The sequence below is a fragment of the Paramisgurnus dabryanus genome, chromosome 19 (genome assembly GCF_030506205.2).
Source record: "Paramisgurnus dabryanus chromosome 19, PD_genome_1.1, whole genome shotgun sequence".
Lineage (NCBI taxonomy): Eukaryota > Metazoa > Chordata > Actinopteri > Cypriniformes > Cobitidae > Paramisgurnus > Paramisgurnus dabryanus.
This window is the reverse complement of record NC_133355.1, coordinates 8,604,196-8,621,631: the sequence shown is the minus strand read 5'-3', so window position 1 is coordinate 8,621,631 and position 17,436 is coordinate 8,604,196. Positions and strand designations below refer to the sequence as shown.

The following is a 17,436-nucleotide window of genomic DNA, read 5'->3' as shown; positions in this document are numbered from 1 at the left end:
AGTGCAAGCATTTTTATAACCCGCTGCTCATGTGCGACGTGCAGAGTCCTAAAGCTACAGTAACCTAATTCATCTCTGAATATAATCACTCTCTGCTCTTGACTAAGGAACTGTTGTACTTCATACAAATGCATGTATATTTTATTCACAAGACTGTGAAGTGTTTAATTTTCCTTCCTTTTAAGAGACATAAACCTTTTTAAAGAGATATTAAATATCTATTTGCAGAAGAAATATTTGTTGTGCTTATTTATTTGATTCTCTATTATAACAATAATATACCTAATTACTGCAAGTAATATAAAGCTGCGTTTACACCAGCCGCGGTAGAGGCGGCAAGTGTGGGTGATTTACATGTTAAGTCAATGCAAAGACGTGATTAGGCATCCTGTGGCGCGGTACACGTGGCGCGAATTGAGTGTTGCCACGGGAAACGCGCGAGTTGAAAAATCTGAACTTCTGCGGATTTCCGTGCCGCATTAACATTTAGGACCTTGCTGTAGTAGTGATGTGATTACAGGAAGCGAGCGGAGTCTCAGCGGAGTCGCAAAAGCCCCTCCCATGACGTGAATTTCCACATGAATTTCTCGAATTACTAGAATTTCAAAGTAAACTCAAATGTTCAAGCGTCCAACTACGCGCGAATAGTGCGTTTTTGCCGCCTCTACCGCGGCTGGTGTAAACGCAGCATACAAAGACAACATCTATGGTATTACTTTATCTAAAAAATGTTTTTAACAGTTACAGTCATCAAAGAGCTTGCATATCAGCTTATAAAATAGAGGCATAGTTATCGGACGATCACGAAGATAACAAATCGGTAATCGGTATCGGGTGCAAAAATCCTGATCGGAGCATCCCTAGCAAAAACCATATTGTTACTGTCCACTATAGCCCTGGTATTAACCTGGTGTTATAACCTTATAACTTTCTGTAAAGGTGCGTTTTAGTCAATCAGAACACAATAACAAGAATTAATACATCTTGGAAAACTAGTGAATGCATTTACTAATGTTAAATAAAGAGATGAGATGTATAAAGAGATGAAGAAAGTGGTTTGAGTGAGTGCCTTTGTGGAGGAGCCCCAGCTAGCATAGCATTGCCAAGAAATCCAGCCAAGATATTATTAGGGCCTGGACAAAGAATTGTGCCATGTGCTTCAGTCAAATAAGGCTGGCTTGATTTTCATGATATTGTATTGTGAGAATCTACATGACTCTGCTGTTTTTTAAATGCAAACAGTGAAGGTTAGACAGTCGTCAAAGACCACAGCGAGGTTCTGGCTGTTCTGCTTGTTGTGCATGATCATTTTATAGTTTAAACATTTTTACTGACCATGTATGCACACATGTCCACCATAGCTGACCATCAAAGAAAATAATTGTACTCTTCCGGTCGGAATTACCCCGTATTTTGCATTGTTGTTTATCATCTGTTAAGTGTTTGTATGTGATTGTTTAGGTAATTTTATATGTGATTCAGCTGTTGACGTTGTTGATCAGTTGTTTAAAATCCAGACGGTGGTAGGGTTGTGTATCGCCAACAATTTCCTGGTACAAGGCCACGATAAGATATTCATCACCATAAAAGACAAATTTGGATTACATTTTTATTCAGAATTTAGTAACTATTTTGTGTAATTATTATATATCTGTTTATTGTACATTGAATAAGCAGTGTTGCAACAGAGCTACTTAACTCAGTTTTAAAAAGATATTGCCTTTCTCTTGGTATTATATTTTTCTCTCATATAATTTTTCTCTATCTAATGAATATGTATAAACATGCAGTCAGACTAAATACTATTTCTCTATAGAAATCAGATTATTAATGTGACAGATATATTTTGATTTTGAAGTAGCTCATATGTCTTCTCCTTGGACACACAAGTTTCACCTGCAGCTTTTTGTCATCTCTCTTTCCAAATGCGTTACTGTATTATAAGAGAATGGCTAATAAAGCAGCGCTCGCTTCATTGATTTTAAATTCGCGCAAAAGCTTTTTTATGAATTGCTTACAAGACGACGTGCAATCTTTTCTGTGCAATGCTACTTAAACTTCCTGACTTGCTTTTTGCAGCAGTTTAAGTTAAGATATATGCGCTTTCATACTAAACTCATTGAGAGAGGAAGTGAATGGGAGAGTATGTGGTGCGTGTTTAAGCCGAAGGTATACTAGCAGGGCTCCAGACTAACTTTTTTCACTAGGAGCACAGTGGCCCCCAACTGAAAATTTTAGGGGCGCAACCCGAAAATTTAGGGGCACACACCGTAAATCAACATGCTAACCAAATATTCACATTTCTACTAATTTCCACTGTATTACTAATAAATACTTGATGATAGATGCAGAAATTACAATGTGCTGTTTCAAATTCAGTGTCACATTTTATTGTGCACTTTTGGAAGAAAAAGTCAAATTTACTGGTTGCACATGTGCGACTGGACGAAAATTCAGTGGCACACACTCAAATTTTAGGGGGAAAATGCCACCTTTTGGGGGCAGTCTGGAGTCCTGACTAGGGACGTTCGCATATGCGCATTGTCCGCATGGCGTCAATTTCGTCATCAGGATGGTCTGCGGACAGCACATGCACGTCGAAAATTTAGACAGGACACTCCACTACAAGCAATTATACAAAGGAAATAGACAGCATTTGCACACACACTATCGTTTTTTTCTTTCATTTTTACTTCTTCCAAGAACAGAAAGCTGTGGAGCATTGTCGTTACCATAATGTTTGATTTCTGTTGTTTGTTGTCTTATTGTTTGTTCTTAACTGTGTTTGCAATGGTGGATCGGCTACTTTTCTTCACCTATGCTAATGTTTTAATGTACTGTAAATGTCAGTGCTGCCCTGACGGCCTGGTAGAGTAATAATTTGAATAAGAAATCATTTGTATTTCGTATAGTGTTGAACGCGGCCATCCCCGTGTAGCCGCGGGGAGTGTACTTGGAAAGCTGCGCGGACACGGAACAAAAGGTATACCTCGGCCTTTAGGCATGGTGTGCAAACGCGTGTGCATGCAAGATGGAGTATAGAAGTATAGATGGTTTTAGGAGTAACAACATAACATAACCAATGGCTTTCATGGAACAAACGTAAATTCTAGTAAACATTTTAGAGTCGTTTATTTCTGATGACAAGCAAAGTAGACTACCTTAGTTCAAATCATAGCTAAAGCGTATCAGAAACTACACTGAACTAACCTTACTATGTATACATTATATAGTACACATTTTACAACGTAAACTACAGATCGGTGCCAAACCTCCTTTTACATAGCGGTGATCCATGATCGCCGTCTCCTTTTCGGTTTTCCGCAAGTGATGCATGGACAAGATGGCGACAACAGGCCCTGCCTACTATTTGCTTCAAAAAAGCTCTTCTCAAACCTATGGGTGATGTCACGTACAATACGTCCATATTTTTTACAGTCTATGGCCCAGACGCGTAACTGCAACAACGCACGTGCATCCAATAAAACCATCTATATACCGCTACCTTTCACTCTACGTAGGCTTCTCCTCAAGTCAAATACGTCCTTTCCATACGGATCACAGATCTACTGCAATTTGTCATACTGCTTTCAAACGTGCATCCGAATCTATATGGAAGGTGCTGTATTGATGCGCGCATCATCAGGAGTTTTTGAACATGGCACTATACAGTGGTTGATTTTAGTTTAACTTGATCTTTTAAATTATTCTTTACAATCTGCTTGCTGTTGTTTTTTGTTGAATATACAAATGGGGAATTTTGAGTGACCTCAGCTGTCCCATGTATAGTAAAAATTGATATGTTTTTCTATAATTGGTATGGTCAAAGTTTATCTTAATGTCGCAATGTATCTACAAATTGCATGTTATTCATGCCTGTATCAATCAGTGTCATTATTAAATAGCTTTTCCTTACAGTGGCATGAAGGATTCCAAGGTGACCAAATCAGTGGAGAGGATCCTGAACATTTGGGAAGAGAGAAGTGTCTATTCGGAGGAGTTTATCCATCAGCTGAAGAATGGTATGGTTCAGAAAGAAGAACCAGTTAAAGGTCAGTATTGCGTTAATTAGTTACCCTAGCAGTATAGTAAAATTAACCTCTTTAAATTTGAAAGGCACCTTTACTCATTGATGACTCATATTATTATTTATTGTATAATATCAATCCAGACCCATATGACTTGATTCTTAACTGAAAACCAATAAAGAGATGAAAAAAATGAATATCTAGCCTGTAATTAGAGTGGACATTTTCATTTTTGGTTAAACTTTTTCTTGAATATTGCCATTAGAATTTTCTTCTGAAAATCTTGTGATGTAATGTTCACCAATATCCCATTTTTCTTTAAGCTCCTGACAATTCCAGAGCTGCCCTGAAATCCAAGATCGTGGCTGAGTTTGTGGTAAATGATCCAGATTCAGTATTCAGCTAAATAAATTGTGCTACTTTGAAATGACGTTACTTCTAACATCTGTTTTATTTCTTCCTGTGAAGCCGGCTGCGTTTATCGAGCATCTTACCAACTACAGAAAGTCTGTGGATGAGACGGAGCTGAAAGAGAAACAGCTGGCTGCCATGAGAGTGGATGTATGCAGTACAGAGGCACTGAAGAAACTAAAAGGTCATTAAACGAAGCTTTTAAGCATCTGAAGATGTATTCGATGAACGTGCAATAAATTAAATTCATATTTTCGTTCTTTCTACATCTCGCACCTCAGACAAAGCAGGTGGCAAGAGGTTCTCTAAAGATTTTGAGGACGGAAGCACAAAGCTTCAGGATTTCGTCTCCTTTCTGGACGGAGAGGTCAAAAAAGGCCCACCTCTGATGGAAGCACTGGAGAATGCCGACATATTCTACGAGATGCAGTATAAGGAGGTCAAGATTGTCGCTAAAGTAAGTTTTTACCAATTTAGGCGATATTGTATTTTTTTTTTACGACTGTGAGAGTTAGTGCTTGGTTGCTTGATTTTAAATACATTTCAGTGATCCAAATAGTGCTGCAATGACTTGGAACTGATGCATGGCACTTTTTAGAAAGAAGATTAGAATTTAGAAAGATCACAGAGCGTCCTGGGACCATTACAACAAAATTGCAGTGTTAAATCGGATTTGTCACGCTGCGTGATTGGAATGAATGTAAAGTCGGGTAATTTCAAATAAAATGGGATTGTAGGAAATAAGAAAAATTTTATATTTCCAAAAAGCACTTAATGAAATCAAATTATTTCCATTACCTTTAATATGAGCTACTTATTTCTCGTCACTTACAGCAGCATGCGGTCTTCCTTATTACAAGCCTCATGAAATAGACCTCCTAAAATGCTTTGTGTTTTTTGATGCGCTGTTCTGCAATTGGATTTGTAAAAAACCGAGGTCTAGAATCCGTGTGAGTCCTCAGATTTTGAACCGGAATACAGTTTAACTGAACTACTTGTTCAGGACACGTTTGGCCATTTCAGTTTGACCGTTTTAAACATATGAACAGTTTGGTTCCAAAACGCAATAAATCAATTTAGACTAATTTCGGTAAAAACGTGTTTCCTATTCCAAGAAATTGACAAGATGAAAAGCACTATTTTCTGTTACAAACTTTCACATAGCATCTTTAGGTTATAATAACATAAAAAATTAAAATCCTTAATTTGATTTTCAAAGATTTATTATAAAAACTTTCTGCAAAAACTTTTTATGCAAAATGCAATAAATACATCCAAGTTTTTTCCATATGCTATAATAAATCTATTGAATCAATGTATAAATGTGCATTCATCTTTGCCATGTTATATTCATTTAGTTGACTAGTGGTATACACTGATAAAAATAAATAAACATTAATGGCATTAATCAAAACACTTACTTTGTCATATTAAGAACACTGTCATTACTGCGGTCATCCTTGGGACGTCATCGCTGAACTTTTTTGACAGCGATCAGCTGCTTGATTTTTGTTGACTTTGAGTAAAATAATGGGAAGTTTTTCATAAGATCTGCTGGGGTCAGTGTGTTAGCATGACACAAGCTTGATGCTGTCGTGTGAGAATAACGGCTTATGTTTCTTCCCCACCAAAGGTTTAGCCTTCAAAAGTCTTATTTTGTTTTTGTTTGTTTGGTGATCACAAAGTACAAAGAAGATGAGGAAAACTAGGAGTCCGTGTGGATTCAATGTGCCGCCATTGTTGTTTACAATTCGTGTAATGCCCTGTGATTTGTTGAGCGGATTTATTGCATTCTGCAGAGAAGGAGGAGTGGCGTTTATCGTGTTTTGAGAAAAAAGGAGAAAGGATGACAGAATAACACGGCGGATATCGGATTTTGCGTAAAATTAAGAATTTACTTTTTAATACTGACCTGATACAATACTGATTTTGGTGGTAACGAATTTTTGTTTAAAAATGGCAGTTATCGCGTTTTGGATCCAAATTCTTCAAATACTCCGTTTTAGTATCTATTTGAAGGGATAGTTCACCCGAAAATGCTAATTACCGTGTGATTTACTTGTGATTCTTTTTTCAGACGAACGCAATTGGAGTTATATTAAAAAATGGTAGTAAATGGTGCTTCTGATGTAAAGCCTAAAAAGTACATCCATCCTTTACAAAAGTAATCCACATGGCTCCAGGGGGTTAAAAGGCCGTCCTATGTAATAGTTTGGAAACGCACTCTCTTGTGAACATGTGTCGGCTGTTACCGGAAGCTAGTTATTTCAGTTTGTAAAGTTTTAAATATTGATTTTTTTCTTATAAATTCACATCGATTGCCCTCAGAAGGCCTTTATTAACCCACTGGAGCCATGTGGATTATTTTTGTACAGGATGAACGGACTTTTTTGGCTTCAAATCAGAAGCACCATTTAATACCATTATAAAGCTTGGAACAGCCAGGATTTTTTTCTAATATAACTTTGAATGTGTTTGTTTGAAAAAGATAATCTGCTTTGAGCATGAGTAAATCATGAGGTCATATTTATTTTCTAATAACTAATAACAAAATACGTCCGTTTTAACATATCATACTTGTGAGTCAGCTAAAAGAGAAAATGAATCCTCCCTACTGTCCTACAAAGAATATTGGAATTATTAATATATGTAAAATGTTAGCTAATTCTGTATTGCCAACAAAAGAAAATAATATAAATTGTTTAGGTTTCAAAAATCTCTTCAAATCTTTTATTTCCAGGCCTATGAGACATTTGCAAACCGAGTATCGCATCTTAAACGCAAACTCGATGCACTGAAGGCTATGCTGCCTGATCCAAATGACTCCCCCGTCCCCTCCCCTATTGAAGATGCTCCTTCACCTTCGGGCTCAGAGTCACCCTTTCATAGCGTGGATAATATCGGTAGCCCAGACCCAGAGCTGGATGGGCAAGAGATGGATGATGACATGATTGCTTTGGCTGATGCTCCAAGCCCCCTCTCATCTGTCGGGGGTTCCCCAAAACCAAGCGCTCCTGTGGGAGACGCAGACAATCGTGATGTTGAGGATATGGAGCTCTCTGATGTAGAGGATACAGAAACCCCCACCATCATAGGTAGATCTTTACTAACTTTTCCTACTTCATTAATATGTTTTAATTTGTTGGTCAGAAGTCAAGTGCTGTTTCATGTTAACTGCAAGTATGTACTTTTATTTATTTGAATTATCTACAGTGGAGGAATGTGTAGCCCCGCCTGTTGTATCCAAAGAGTCGTCTGCTACTCAGAGCATCACGGAAACCTCACAAGCTAATTCGGGCGCACAAACAAAGCAAGTCACAACCCCAACGACGCCCGTTCCCTCAGCAACACAGTCACTTCCTGTTAATCTGGCTGGTGTTGATCTAGGCAAGATCAGCTCCATCCTCAGCACACTCACAAACGTTATGAAGAACTCAGGTGAGACTGTGTAGTTAGCAGTCATTTTGTACAGCACATTATACGCGGGTTAAAACACGTACTGGTTGGCGCTGTTGCCAAGTGGTAGAGCCTTGGTGCTTAAGTGGAAGCTGCAAGTTTGGTTTCCACGCTTTCCTGTTTTTCCAAATTTGTCCAAAAAAAAAGAAAAGTTTATACCTAATGTTTGCCTTTGCGCAGAATGTTGTGTTCAAGCATTGTTTTTCTTTGCAGCTGTAGGAGCTAGTCCTGTTTCTCGGTCTTCACCTAGTGTGCAGTCCACTCCAGCATCCACTCAAAAACCTCTCACGACTGCTGCTCCTCCTCCAGCGAACCCACTGGTCAACATCCTTTCAAAGGTCGACATCAATCCCAACACCCTGCTCAGCGTCCTGTCCAAAACACAACCTCATGGGGGTCTTCAGGGTGAGAAATGGGAAAGCCAGTTTTTTAAAGCAACTGTTTTTAAAATCATCATAAACAGCATGTTATAAAGAAATTGAGTACAGTACCTGTATTTATGTACTTTTTCAAAAATGCTTTAATATAATTTTATCAGTGTGAATTAGCAAGCACATTACCTGCAGACTCTTAAACTTTAAACTTGGGTTGGGCGATATAACAAAAAATGTGTAATGCATTTTATCCTTGACAGTGCTTGATATACAGTACTCTGTCTTTTTACTTTTACTGTTTTTCAAAAAGGGGATTTTTTTTCACTCCAGTTAAAGGTGCAGTGTGGGACTTTTAGACAGTTTTATCTCATATTCAATATTGCCCAGCCCTACTTTAAACGGACACTCCACTTTTTTTAAAAATATGCTCATTTTCCAGCTCCCCTAGAGTTAAACATTTGATTTTTACCGTTTGGAATCCATTCAGCCGATCTCCAAGGTATGGCAGTACCACTTTTAGCATAGCTTAGCATAATCCATTGAATCTGATTAGACCATTAGCATTGCGCTCCAAATTAAGCAAAAAGGTTTCTGTATTTTTCCTATTTAAAACTTGACTCTGCTGTAGTGTCAAAACAAGACAGACGGAAAATTAAAAGTTGTCATTTTCTAGGCAGATATGGCTAGGAACTATGCTCTCATTCTGGCGTAATAATCAAGGAATTTGCCGTCGTAACATGGCTGAGGTGCAATGATATTACGCAGCAGACGAAAATAGTCCCCTTATTATCTTTTAATAGCAGGGGACTATTTTCGGTCACTGCGTAATATTATTGCACATCCTGCAGCCATGTTACAGCAGCAAAGTCCTTGACTATTACGCCAAAATGAGAGTATAGTTCCTAGCCATATCTGCCTAGAAAATCGCAACCTTTAATTTTCTGTCGGTCTTGGTACACGATGTAACTACAGAAGAGTCATGTTTTAAAAAGGAAAAATATCAAAACTCTTTAGTTAGTTTTGAGTGCGATGCTAATGGTCTAATCAGATTCAATGGATTATGCTAAGCTATGCTAAAAGTGGTAGCGCCAGACCCGGAGATCAGCTGAATGGATTCCAAAACAGTAAAAATCTAATATTTATCTCTACGGGGGTCAGAAAATGAGCATATTTTCAAAAAAAGTGGAGTGTACCTTCAAGCTTAAATTGTTTAGCTAGCAGAAAATCCCTCAGTGTTTATAATGTATTGCTATATGTTAGTAAAGGTTAGGTATTAGTTGGTTAATGAAATGTTTTCAATTAAAATCAATCTGCTGACCCTTGCTTTCCTACCGCCTATTTTTCTCTCCATAATTTTTGCCCCAGGTCTGTCCTCTTTACTAAGCAACCAGACTGGAAAGACCCCTGCAACTTCGACTTTGGATTCTGACAGGGCACCCCAAATCCCTCCTCTTACAGCACATACTCGTGCATCTCCCAACGTCACACCTACTCCATCTGCTGTCCAATTGCCTAGAGATCAAGGGTCTATGGCTCCCAGGTCATCACAGTCAGATATGTTAAAAGACCAAGTAAATCCTAACACTTCTCTCAACTCTACCTTGGACTCAAAGATTGATAACCTCATCCAAGGGAACCCAATACTAAAAGGCTTTAATTTGGGCTTCCCATCTGTTTTGCCATGGCCCAAGGCAACTGTTGAAAGCCCCATAGCAAGTACGGAGAACCTTGCTGGAACACCGGTAAGGGATGAGGGTGGCTCTACACCAACTCAGGATGAAATGATGGACGTTCCTGTTCCAAGATCAGAGCCGTCGCTGTATCAGCAGAGGCAGTCTACAGATGCTAAATCAACACTTCCTCTTGGCACATCTTGGCAAGAACCACATTCTCAAGCTGTTCAAATACAACAAAGTGGTACAGAGATTCACCAGAATATTGGACAAACACAAAATGACTCCAGGAACTCTGTGCCCTCTCTTGCAGAGGCAGAGGCTAAACGTCATCAACTCATTGAAGCCATACTTTCCACATCAAAGCCCAGCCACCAGCAACCTTCATCCAACAGTGTGAAATCCATGACAGGACCTGGTCCAGTACATCAAGAACCAAGACAAACCCCAGTAGGACCGAATCCTGAACTGGCAAAAAGTGGCTTGTATGTGGATCCATATCGAGATGGTCAAGAGCAGCAAATGTTGGCAAGCTCTGAAACGTATGGAGCAGATCCTTACCATGTTAAAGAACCAAGTCACCAAGGTTTTGCTCCACCTAATTTCTTCACCACACCCCTCCCACCGATACCAAAGCTCCCACCTCCACCTCAAGACTTTAATACTCCAGCCTCTTCTTCGATGGCGAGTGATCCTCGTGTTACCGTGGCAGAGCCTTTCAGCGAAGCAGTAGGACGTGTTGCTGATCAATCGTACATCCCAGAAAACTCTGGTTACGGTGAACATTTGCCTCATGAGGAACCTTTCCAACCATATGAGGATGGACCTTCACGCTTTGCCCCTGAACCACACCAGGTCCCTAAAATGCATTCAAATGCTCTAGTGGAGTACAATCATCAAAATCCTTCGAGAGTTCCTCCGCATCACCCACCAACTATGCACCATCACCAGATGGGTTCTCCACCTCCAGTAAGGGGCTACCATGAAGGTTTAAGCCCTTCTATGCCAGACGATCCATACTTTGACCCATACTATGATCATCCACCTCGCAGTCCTTCTCCCCCACATTACGACATGCACCCCGTTTCACCTCATGCACACGAATATTACCCTGAAGACATACCACCTCACTACCCTGAAGAAATACCACCTCACTACCCTGAAGACATACCACCTCACTACCCAGAGCGGAGGGTTCCTTCTCACCTAGGACACAGGCCCCGAATGCCTCACCACGTCCGTCCACCTCACCCTGGGCACTATCCACCTCCCAGGCACTTGCATCGGCCACCACCAGTCCCATATGCCCATGAGCCACCCTTCCCCAGAGGCAAGCGACCTGGCCCACCTTATGGAGGACCTCCTAGAGGTGGTGGCCCCTACTATCCACCTAAAAGACCCTTCCTGCCTCCACATTACTGAAGTATCTGTAAGTGCATGCCACAGTGGCAAATGAGCTGACGAAAGAAGTCCAAGACGTAAAGAGGTGCAAGAAGGGAGCGTTGGGCTGTGACGTCAAGGGGATGCTGTTGAGAACGCTATCTTGAATTCTTGCAAAAACTTAGCATACAAGTGACTTTAGCAAGATCTGTTTTATCCAACATGAAGCCTCGTGAACAGGTCAAGGTGAAATTGGGAATGAACCATTAAAAGAGGGAGTTATGTGGCAAGATGAAGTGAGGGGGAGCATTGGAGCTCTGAAACGGAAAGAATCATCCTACAGGGAGCGCTGGTGGAATGATGGGGAACCTGAACGCAAAGGCAAAACAAGAGGTGGTTATTTTATTTCATTAAATTAATCATTTCATTTCTATATTTTTCATGTCTAATTCTATAAAACGTTGAATGTAAATGCACCTACAAATTGTCCTTTCCTTTTCCGAGAACTCCGTGTGCTCGGGTCTAACACGCATCTTTTGGATCAACATTTAATTAAGGTTGATGTGTAATATTTTTTTTACCTTTGAAGCTAGGTTCTACTGATGATCAAGCTATATTGTTATAAGAAGCTGGTAGTTTTGATTCACCACGTATTGTTTTGTAGATATAAGTCAATTGAACCCTAGCAGATAGTTAAGCTTCATTATCGTCTTTAATGGAGAACAGCAGTGTAATATTTACATTTTTGAGAAAAGACAAAAGTGTAAAGAGGCCATTTTTTGCCCACACCGGCAGAAGATCCAGAAGACAAGAAGTTGTTAAGAAGAACATCGTGGCCTCTCTCAGTTTCCTGAGGCTTTTACTGTACTGATGTAATAAAGATGTTTGGAAAAAAAACCACAGTGGGGGAGTCCAGTCTCAACCATGATTTCATTGAGTCTTTTCATCTCAACTAATGCAGTGTGACTGATGAATACATTCGTGATTACATTATATGCACATCAATAAAATATACGAAAACACATACGCAGAGATTAGATTGAAAGGTGCCATAGAATGTAAAACTGTATTTACTTAAGCATAGATGAATAATACAGTTCTGTACATGGTAATGACATTGTGAGCCTCAAACATTATTGTTTCCTATTTATGTAAACCTCGTACATGCAAAAGACCGCTGAAAAACAGGCCAATCTCAACATAACACCGACTGTGACATTACAGTCATGATGTATGCCCCAATATTAAATTAAAAATTAAATTAATTACGATGTTGTTACAATGCTAAAAACTAAGTTTTGACTGCGGTGTTAGCGTTATATGCTAGTTAATGCTATATGCTAGCGTTTAGGCTAATGTTACGTTTTGCAGGTCCACACTGAAAAATGAAAACGTACTACTCGGAAAAGTCAATTTCCAGTCTCCGAATAATTGATTATTCTCCAAAATCTGTATCTTAAGGTCTGATTACACACACAGAGCTAACTGAACTGCTCTGAGAAACAGCCAATCAGAGCTGAGCTCAACATTATTATTCATGACCCTTTCAAAAAAGGTAATAATGGATCAAGGGCAAATTCTAGGGTTGTGAATGGACATGTTAAAACGTTTCTAGATGATTTTTGCCCTTAATAAAGCCACATAATTTTAACATATCATTTCAATGCATTCTTTGGCACCTTGAAGTTACAGGAATAGTTCAACCAGAATTGAAATCATATACTCGCCCTGAACCTGTGTGAGTTTTTTTATTCAGTTGAACACAAAAGAAGATATTTTGACAAATAATGGTAAGCACACAGTTGATGGTACACATTAACTGGTAGTATTTGTTAATTTTACTTTGGAAGTCAATGGGTACCATGAGCTGTGTTGTCTTACTATCCTGTATATTTTTATCTGCCAGATAGAATCAGAATTGATCAAGAGCGCGCTGTAGTCATACTTGAGTCGTGACAGTCGCAGATGTGGCATCACGCTGTGAACTTTTTTCTTTGAAATAAAATTAGCCTATGAAAGAGAAGGAAAATAAGGCTCAGCATAAGCGTCATAGTTCCACAAATGTCACTAATGACCTCGCAGTGATAAATCAACTGAAAAACAAAATGTGTCACTCTGAAAGGTTGGCAAATACTGGCATATAAACTTACTGCATCCTTAAGCCAGCAAACCACTTTATTATAAAAGATTTGCTAAATACTTATTAAAAACATCATTACATTAGACATTTTGGAGATTCAGATATGGTTAACCTAATCTAATTTTTTTTATTTAAAATGTTGTGGAGCACAAAAATCAAACATTTTCTTAGCTTAAAAAACAAAGATTTTAAAGTGTCTTTGTGTTAACTTCAGTAGGCTCAAAATATCAAAACTGCAGTTTGTTTAGTTCATCAAAGACAAAACAAGAAAGCAAAAGGCATTATTATTGATAGATAGCTTATTTATTGAGAAGGTTTGATGTAATAACATAATGATACTCAATAGCAAACTAATATAGCTGAAATTGAAACATTAATATTAATTAATACAGCTAAAGAGCGAAGTGAAATTTTATGGTCAACTAAAGTCACTGATCGGAAATTATTTAGTTTGTGTCTTAGTTAATTGTTCAATAAAGATTAAATGTAACCCTTGAACCAAAAGACCAGTCACAAGTCGCACAGGTATATTTGTAGAAATACACTGAAAATAATGACTCATTGAATTTAATCTCTTTTTTTAAGGTAAGTGATTGCAATCAATTTATTTACGCTACATTTAAAAAAAAAAGATTAGTAAAGTAAAATAAAATATAAAACGTTTGTTTAAATGTAGCTTAAATAAATTGATTGCAACCACTCACCTTAAAAAAAATTAAATTCAATTAATAATTTTTTTCAGTGTAGCCAAAAATACATTGTATGGGTCAGAATCCGTGGGATAATAAGTAAAGATCATGTTCCATGAAGATATTTTTTAAATTTCCTACCGTAAATGTACCTATTTCTCAATATTTTGCACTCTTAGATTCCACTTTCAAATAGTTTTGGCCAAATATTGTCCTATTTTAACAAACCATACATCAATGAAAAGGTTTATCTATTCAGCTTTCAGGTGCTGTATAAATCTCAATTTCATAAAACTTGCCCCTTATGACTGGTTTTGTTGTCCAGGGTCACAAAAAACGATTTAATTGCCTTTCTTACTGCTTTATATCTTCAAACCTTCATGTGTAGTAGATTTATCTTACTAAAGTTACAACTAAAGTTACTAATAAGCTAAATACACAAGACCATTGCCCTGTAAACTATGCTCCTGTGTTGTGGGGCCACTAGGGGGTCCGGTACACTGTCAAAAAAAAGGTCAAAATTGTCCTCGTTGTCACTGTGGCAGTGCCCTTAAAAAAAAAACGTCCTAATATGTACCATTTAGGTACAGATATGTATACATTTTGGACCAGTTAGGAATGTCACATTTTTTGTCCTAGGCCCTAAACTGTACAAAGATACAAAAGCTGTCACTGAGACGGTACTTTTAAAAGAGTTCCTTATATTATGCACAGATATGTAACTTTGAGGTACTAACAATGGGGTACGTTTTGAAATGGTACCACCCCAGTGACAGCTAGGGATCTTTATTATTTAATTTTAAAATTTTTCTGACAGTGTACCTTTTCTCAGGCCTGAGAGGAGGAAGGCCCCACCCATACAAATTTTGTCCTAGAGGTCCTACACTGTTAGAATATAAAGGTACAAAAGCTGTCACTGAGTTCCTAATATATATACCATTTAGTTACAGATAACTTTTGAGGTACTAATATGTACATATGAGGTACAAATATTCACCATTTAGGTACAGTGGTGTACTTTTTAAAGGGTACCATCTCAGTGACAGCTTTTGTACTTTTATTTCTGGGAGTGTTTGTTTACATGTAGTAAGTTTATGTACTTAAAGATTAATGATGTGCAATATTGACAGACCTTTGGCATTAAATACAATAAATTCGGTTCATCACAAAAAAAGGAAAATTACCAGAAAGACAGATGTGATTAAGTATTTAACACATTTTACCAATACTGCAACCAAAGCCTTGTGAAAACTGCAGTAGCACACACATTTTTACCATTCCTGAGTGAATGTACCACCCAAATGTTAAAACAGCCATGTTAAAATTGCATTTCTTTAACACAATGATACAGTTCGAAGAAAACAATAAGCCTGGATTTTTAAAGATTTTTAGCTTTCAGGCCATTTTTTCATCCTGTATCATTGCTTTAGGATGTCATGCGCATGACCTCCTCATCGTCTCTTATGAACAAGAGCACAAGTGCATAAAGCAAAGACTTTAGCAACACGTATAAAAGCTGTTGTCAGTAGCCTAAAGCCAAACCTAATTTCTTTAAGATCAATAATAATAAAATTAAATGTATTGGGATTTTAATGGAAACTCTATACTAGCATTATTTTACCACCTTAATATTAGGTAATAAATTTGATAGCCTATAGGTATTATGTAATAGATTTAAGATATAAGTCAAACAAAAACCACTAGTCCGCTGACTTTTATAGTGTATACAGATCGTGTAAAGCAAAGGCTTATTACGTATGATGATAAATAATATTAATATTATTTAAAGAAAAAGAAAGGTCAGCTCTGTTGCTTTCTTCGTATGAAACTCGGCATGCGCTGCTGTAGGAAAACTTGATTAAATTCTTAAATTTAATTATTTAATTAAATAAGCAGATTGTGCTTTATAGTTTGTGTAGCCTACCAGAACCCGGCGTCGAGTGTTCATAGCGCCCCACCTTCGTTTTATTAGATATTAAATAATACATTGAACGATAATTACATTAAATAAATAAATCTAAGCAGTTTATTAACCGATAAAAAAATTATATTACCATATTGAAAACGTTTCAGTACAAAAATTACGTTTTATAACAGTGGTACAGATATTTATTATACGATTTATATTAATCTGTTATTGCTGAAGTAAACGGCTCGTCTGTTTATTTTACGTCACATAGTGGTAGCGCGGGCCACGCCCACTTACGCCGCGAGCGCGTGGGTACTGTTTACATTAAAAGTATCAGCAGAATATTTGCCATCCACGCTGTGTAAAACTTTAATAAAAGATCAGTGTGAGCGGAACTCAATTAATTGATTGATTTTTAATATACACGATTATGGAAAATATCTATAGAATTTGGTAATCTTATAAGTGCTTTGTTGTAAAAAAGACAAATTACAAATGATCAGACTCTAAGGGTATTTTGTATAAGCGTTTACAAATGCATATAGCTGTATCAATGATAGCCTAGATAGATTCTTTTTTTTTATAGTAAACTTTTTATTAAATGTGTCAATAACATATGTACTTCTTCCTTACTTTTTTTTAAAGAATCCTTTTGTCCACTACATCGTGTTTGCTGAAGGACCATGTCTGCCCAGCAACAGTGTGGTTTAGGGGACATCCAATGCCCTTGTATCCCATCCGCTTGCAAATTAAGGTAAACCATGTGCTGTTGCACAAAGCACACTCAAGACTGTCAGTCCATAACAAAGCAGAACATCTAAAGTCCCTGATGCTTTTTGGAGCAAATGTGAATATTTAGTTGTTTCTGTTAAATTAATTTACATTATAATAAAAGTTTATCAGACTTTGCCACAAGAACAGACAACCAAAATACTCTGTGAATGCTGTTTTTCCACTCCGGCCTTCTCTAGAAATACAATAAAATTTAGATCTCTACCCCCCTCTACTGGTCTGCAGTGCTCCTAATGAGCTGGGTGCTTTATAGGTGGAGGTCGGGTGATAACAGGTCTCCAGGGTGAGCTTGAGCTAGTGGGACAGTTTCATATATTTACTGGAGATGGTTCAAAGGTCAAGTGAAGAGACAGTCCCGTTAAAGCAAAAAAATAAGGTTAGAGTGCTCATGTAAAGTCAAGTCACACACAAATGATGATCTATAACAGGTGCCGAATGTTGATAAATTGGGTTGTTGCATGGGAAATTAGCAGCAATTAAAAGTCCCAGTATAGCTATTGGTCATGTTTATAGCACAGAAGGAAATTGCATGTTAAAATATACTGCTGCCGTGAGGCATTGTTGGGAAAATTTTCAGATTACAT

At 37.8% G+C, this 17,436-nt stretch overlaps 1 protein-coding gene across 1 annotated transcript in view; it reads left to right on the top strand.

The window, feature by feature from the left end:
* celf3a (cugbp, Elav-like family member 3a) overlaps positions 1-17,436 on the top strand; it is a 70,355-nt gene that overhangs the window by 27,820 nt on the left and 25,099 nt on the right. Inside the window, exons 3-11 of the mRNA XM_065287773.1 lie at positions 3,919-4,052; positions 4,352-4,404; positions 4,497-4,623; positions 4,721-4,896; positions 7,180-7,534; positions 7,653-7,877; positions 8,109-8,300; positions 9,635-11,715; positions 16,706-16,814. Coding sequence (XP_065143845.1) covers positions 3,919-4,052; positions 4,352-4,404; positions 4,497-4,623; positions 4,721-4,896; positions 7,180-7,534; positions 7,653-7,877; positions 8,109-8,300; positions 9,635-11,364 — 2,992 coding nt within the window. The 3' untranslated portion in view covers positions 11,365-11,715; positions 16,706-16,814. The remainder of the gene's footprint in view (positions 1-3,918; positions 4,053-4,351; positions 4,405-4,496; positions 4,624-4,720; positions 4,897-7,179; positions 7,535-7,652; positions 7,878-8,108; positions 8,301-9,634; positions 11,716-16,705; positions 16,815-17,436) is intronic.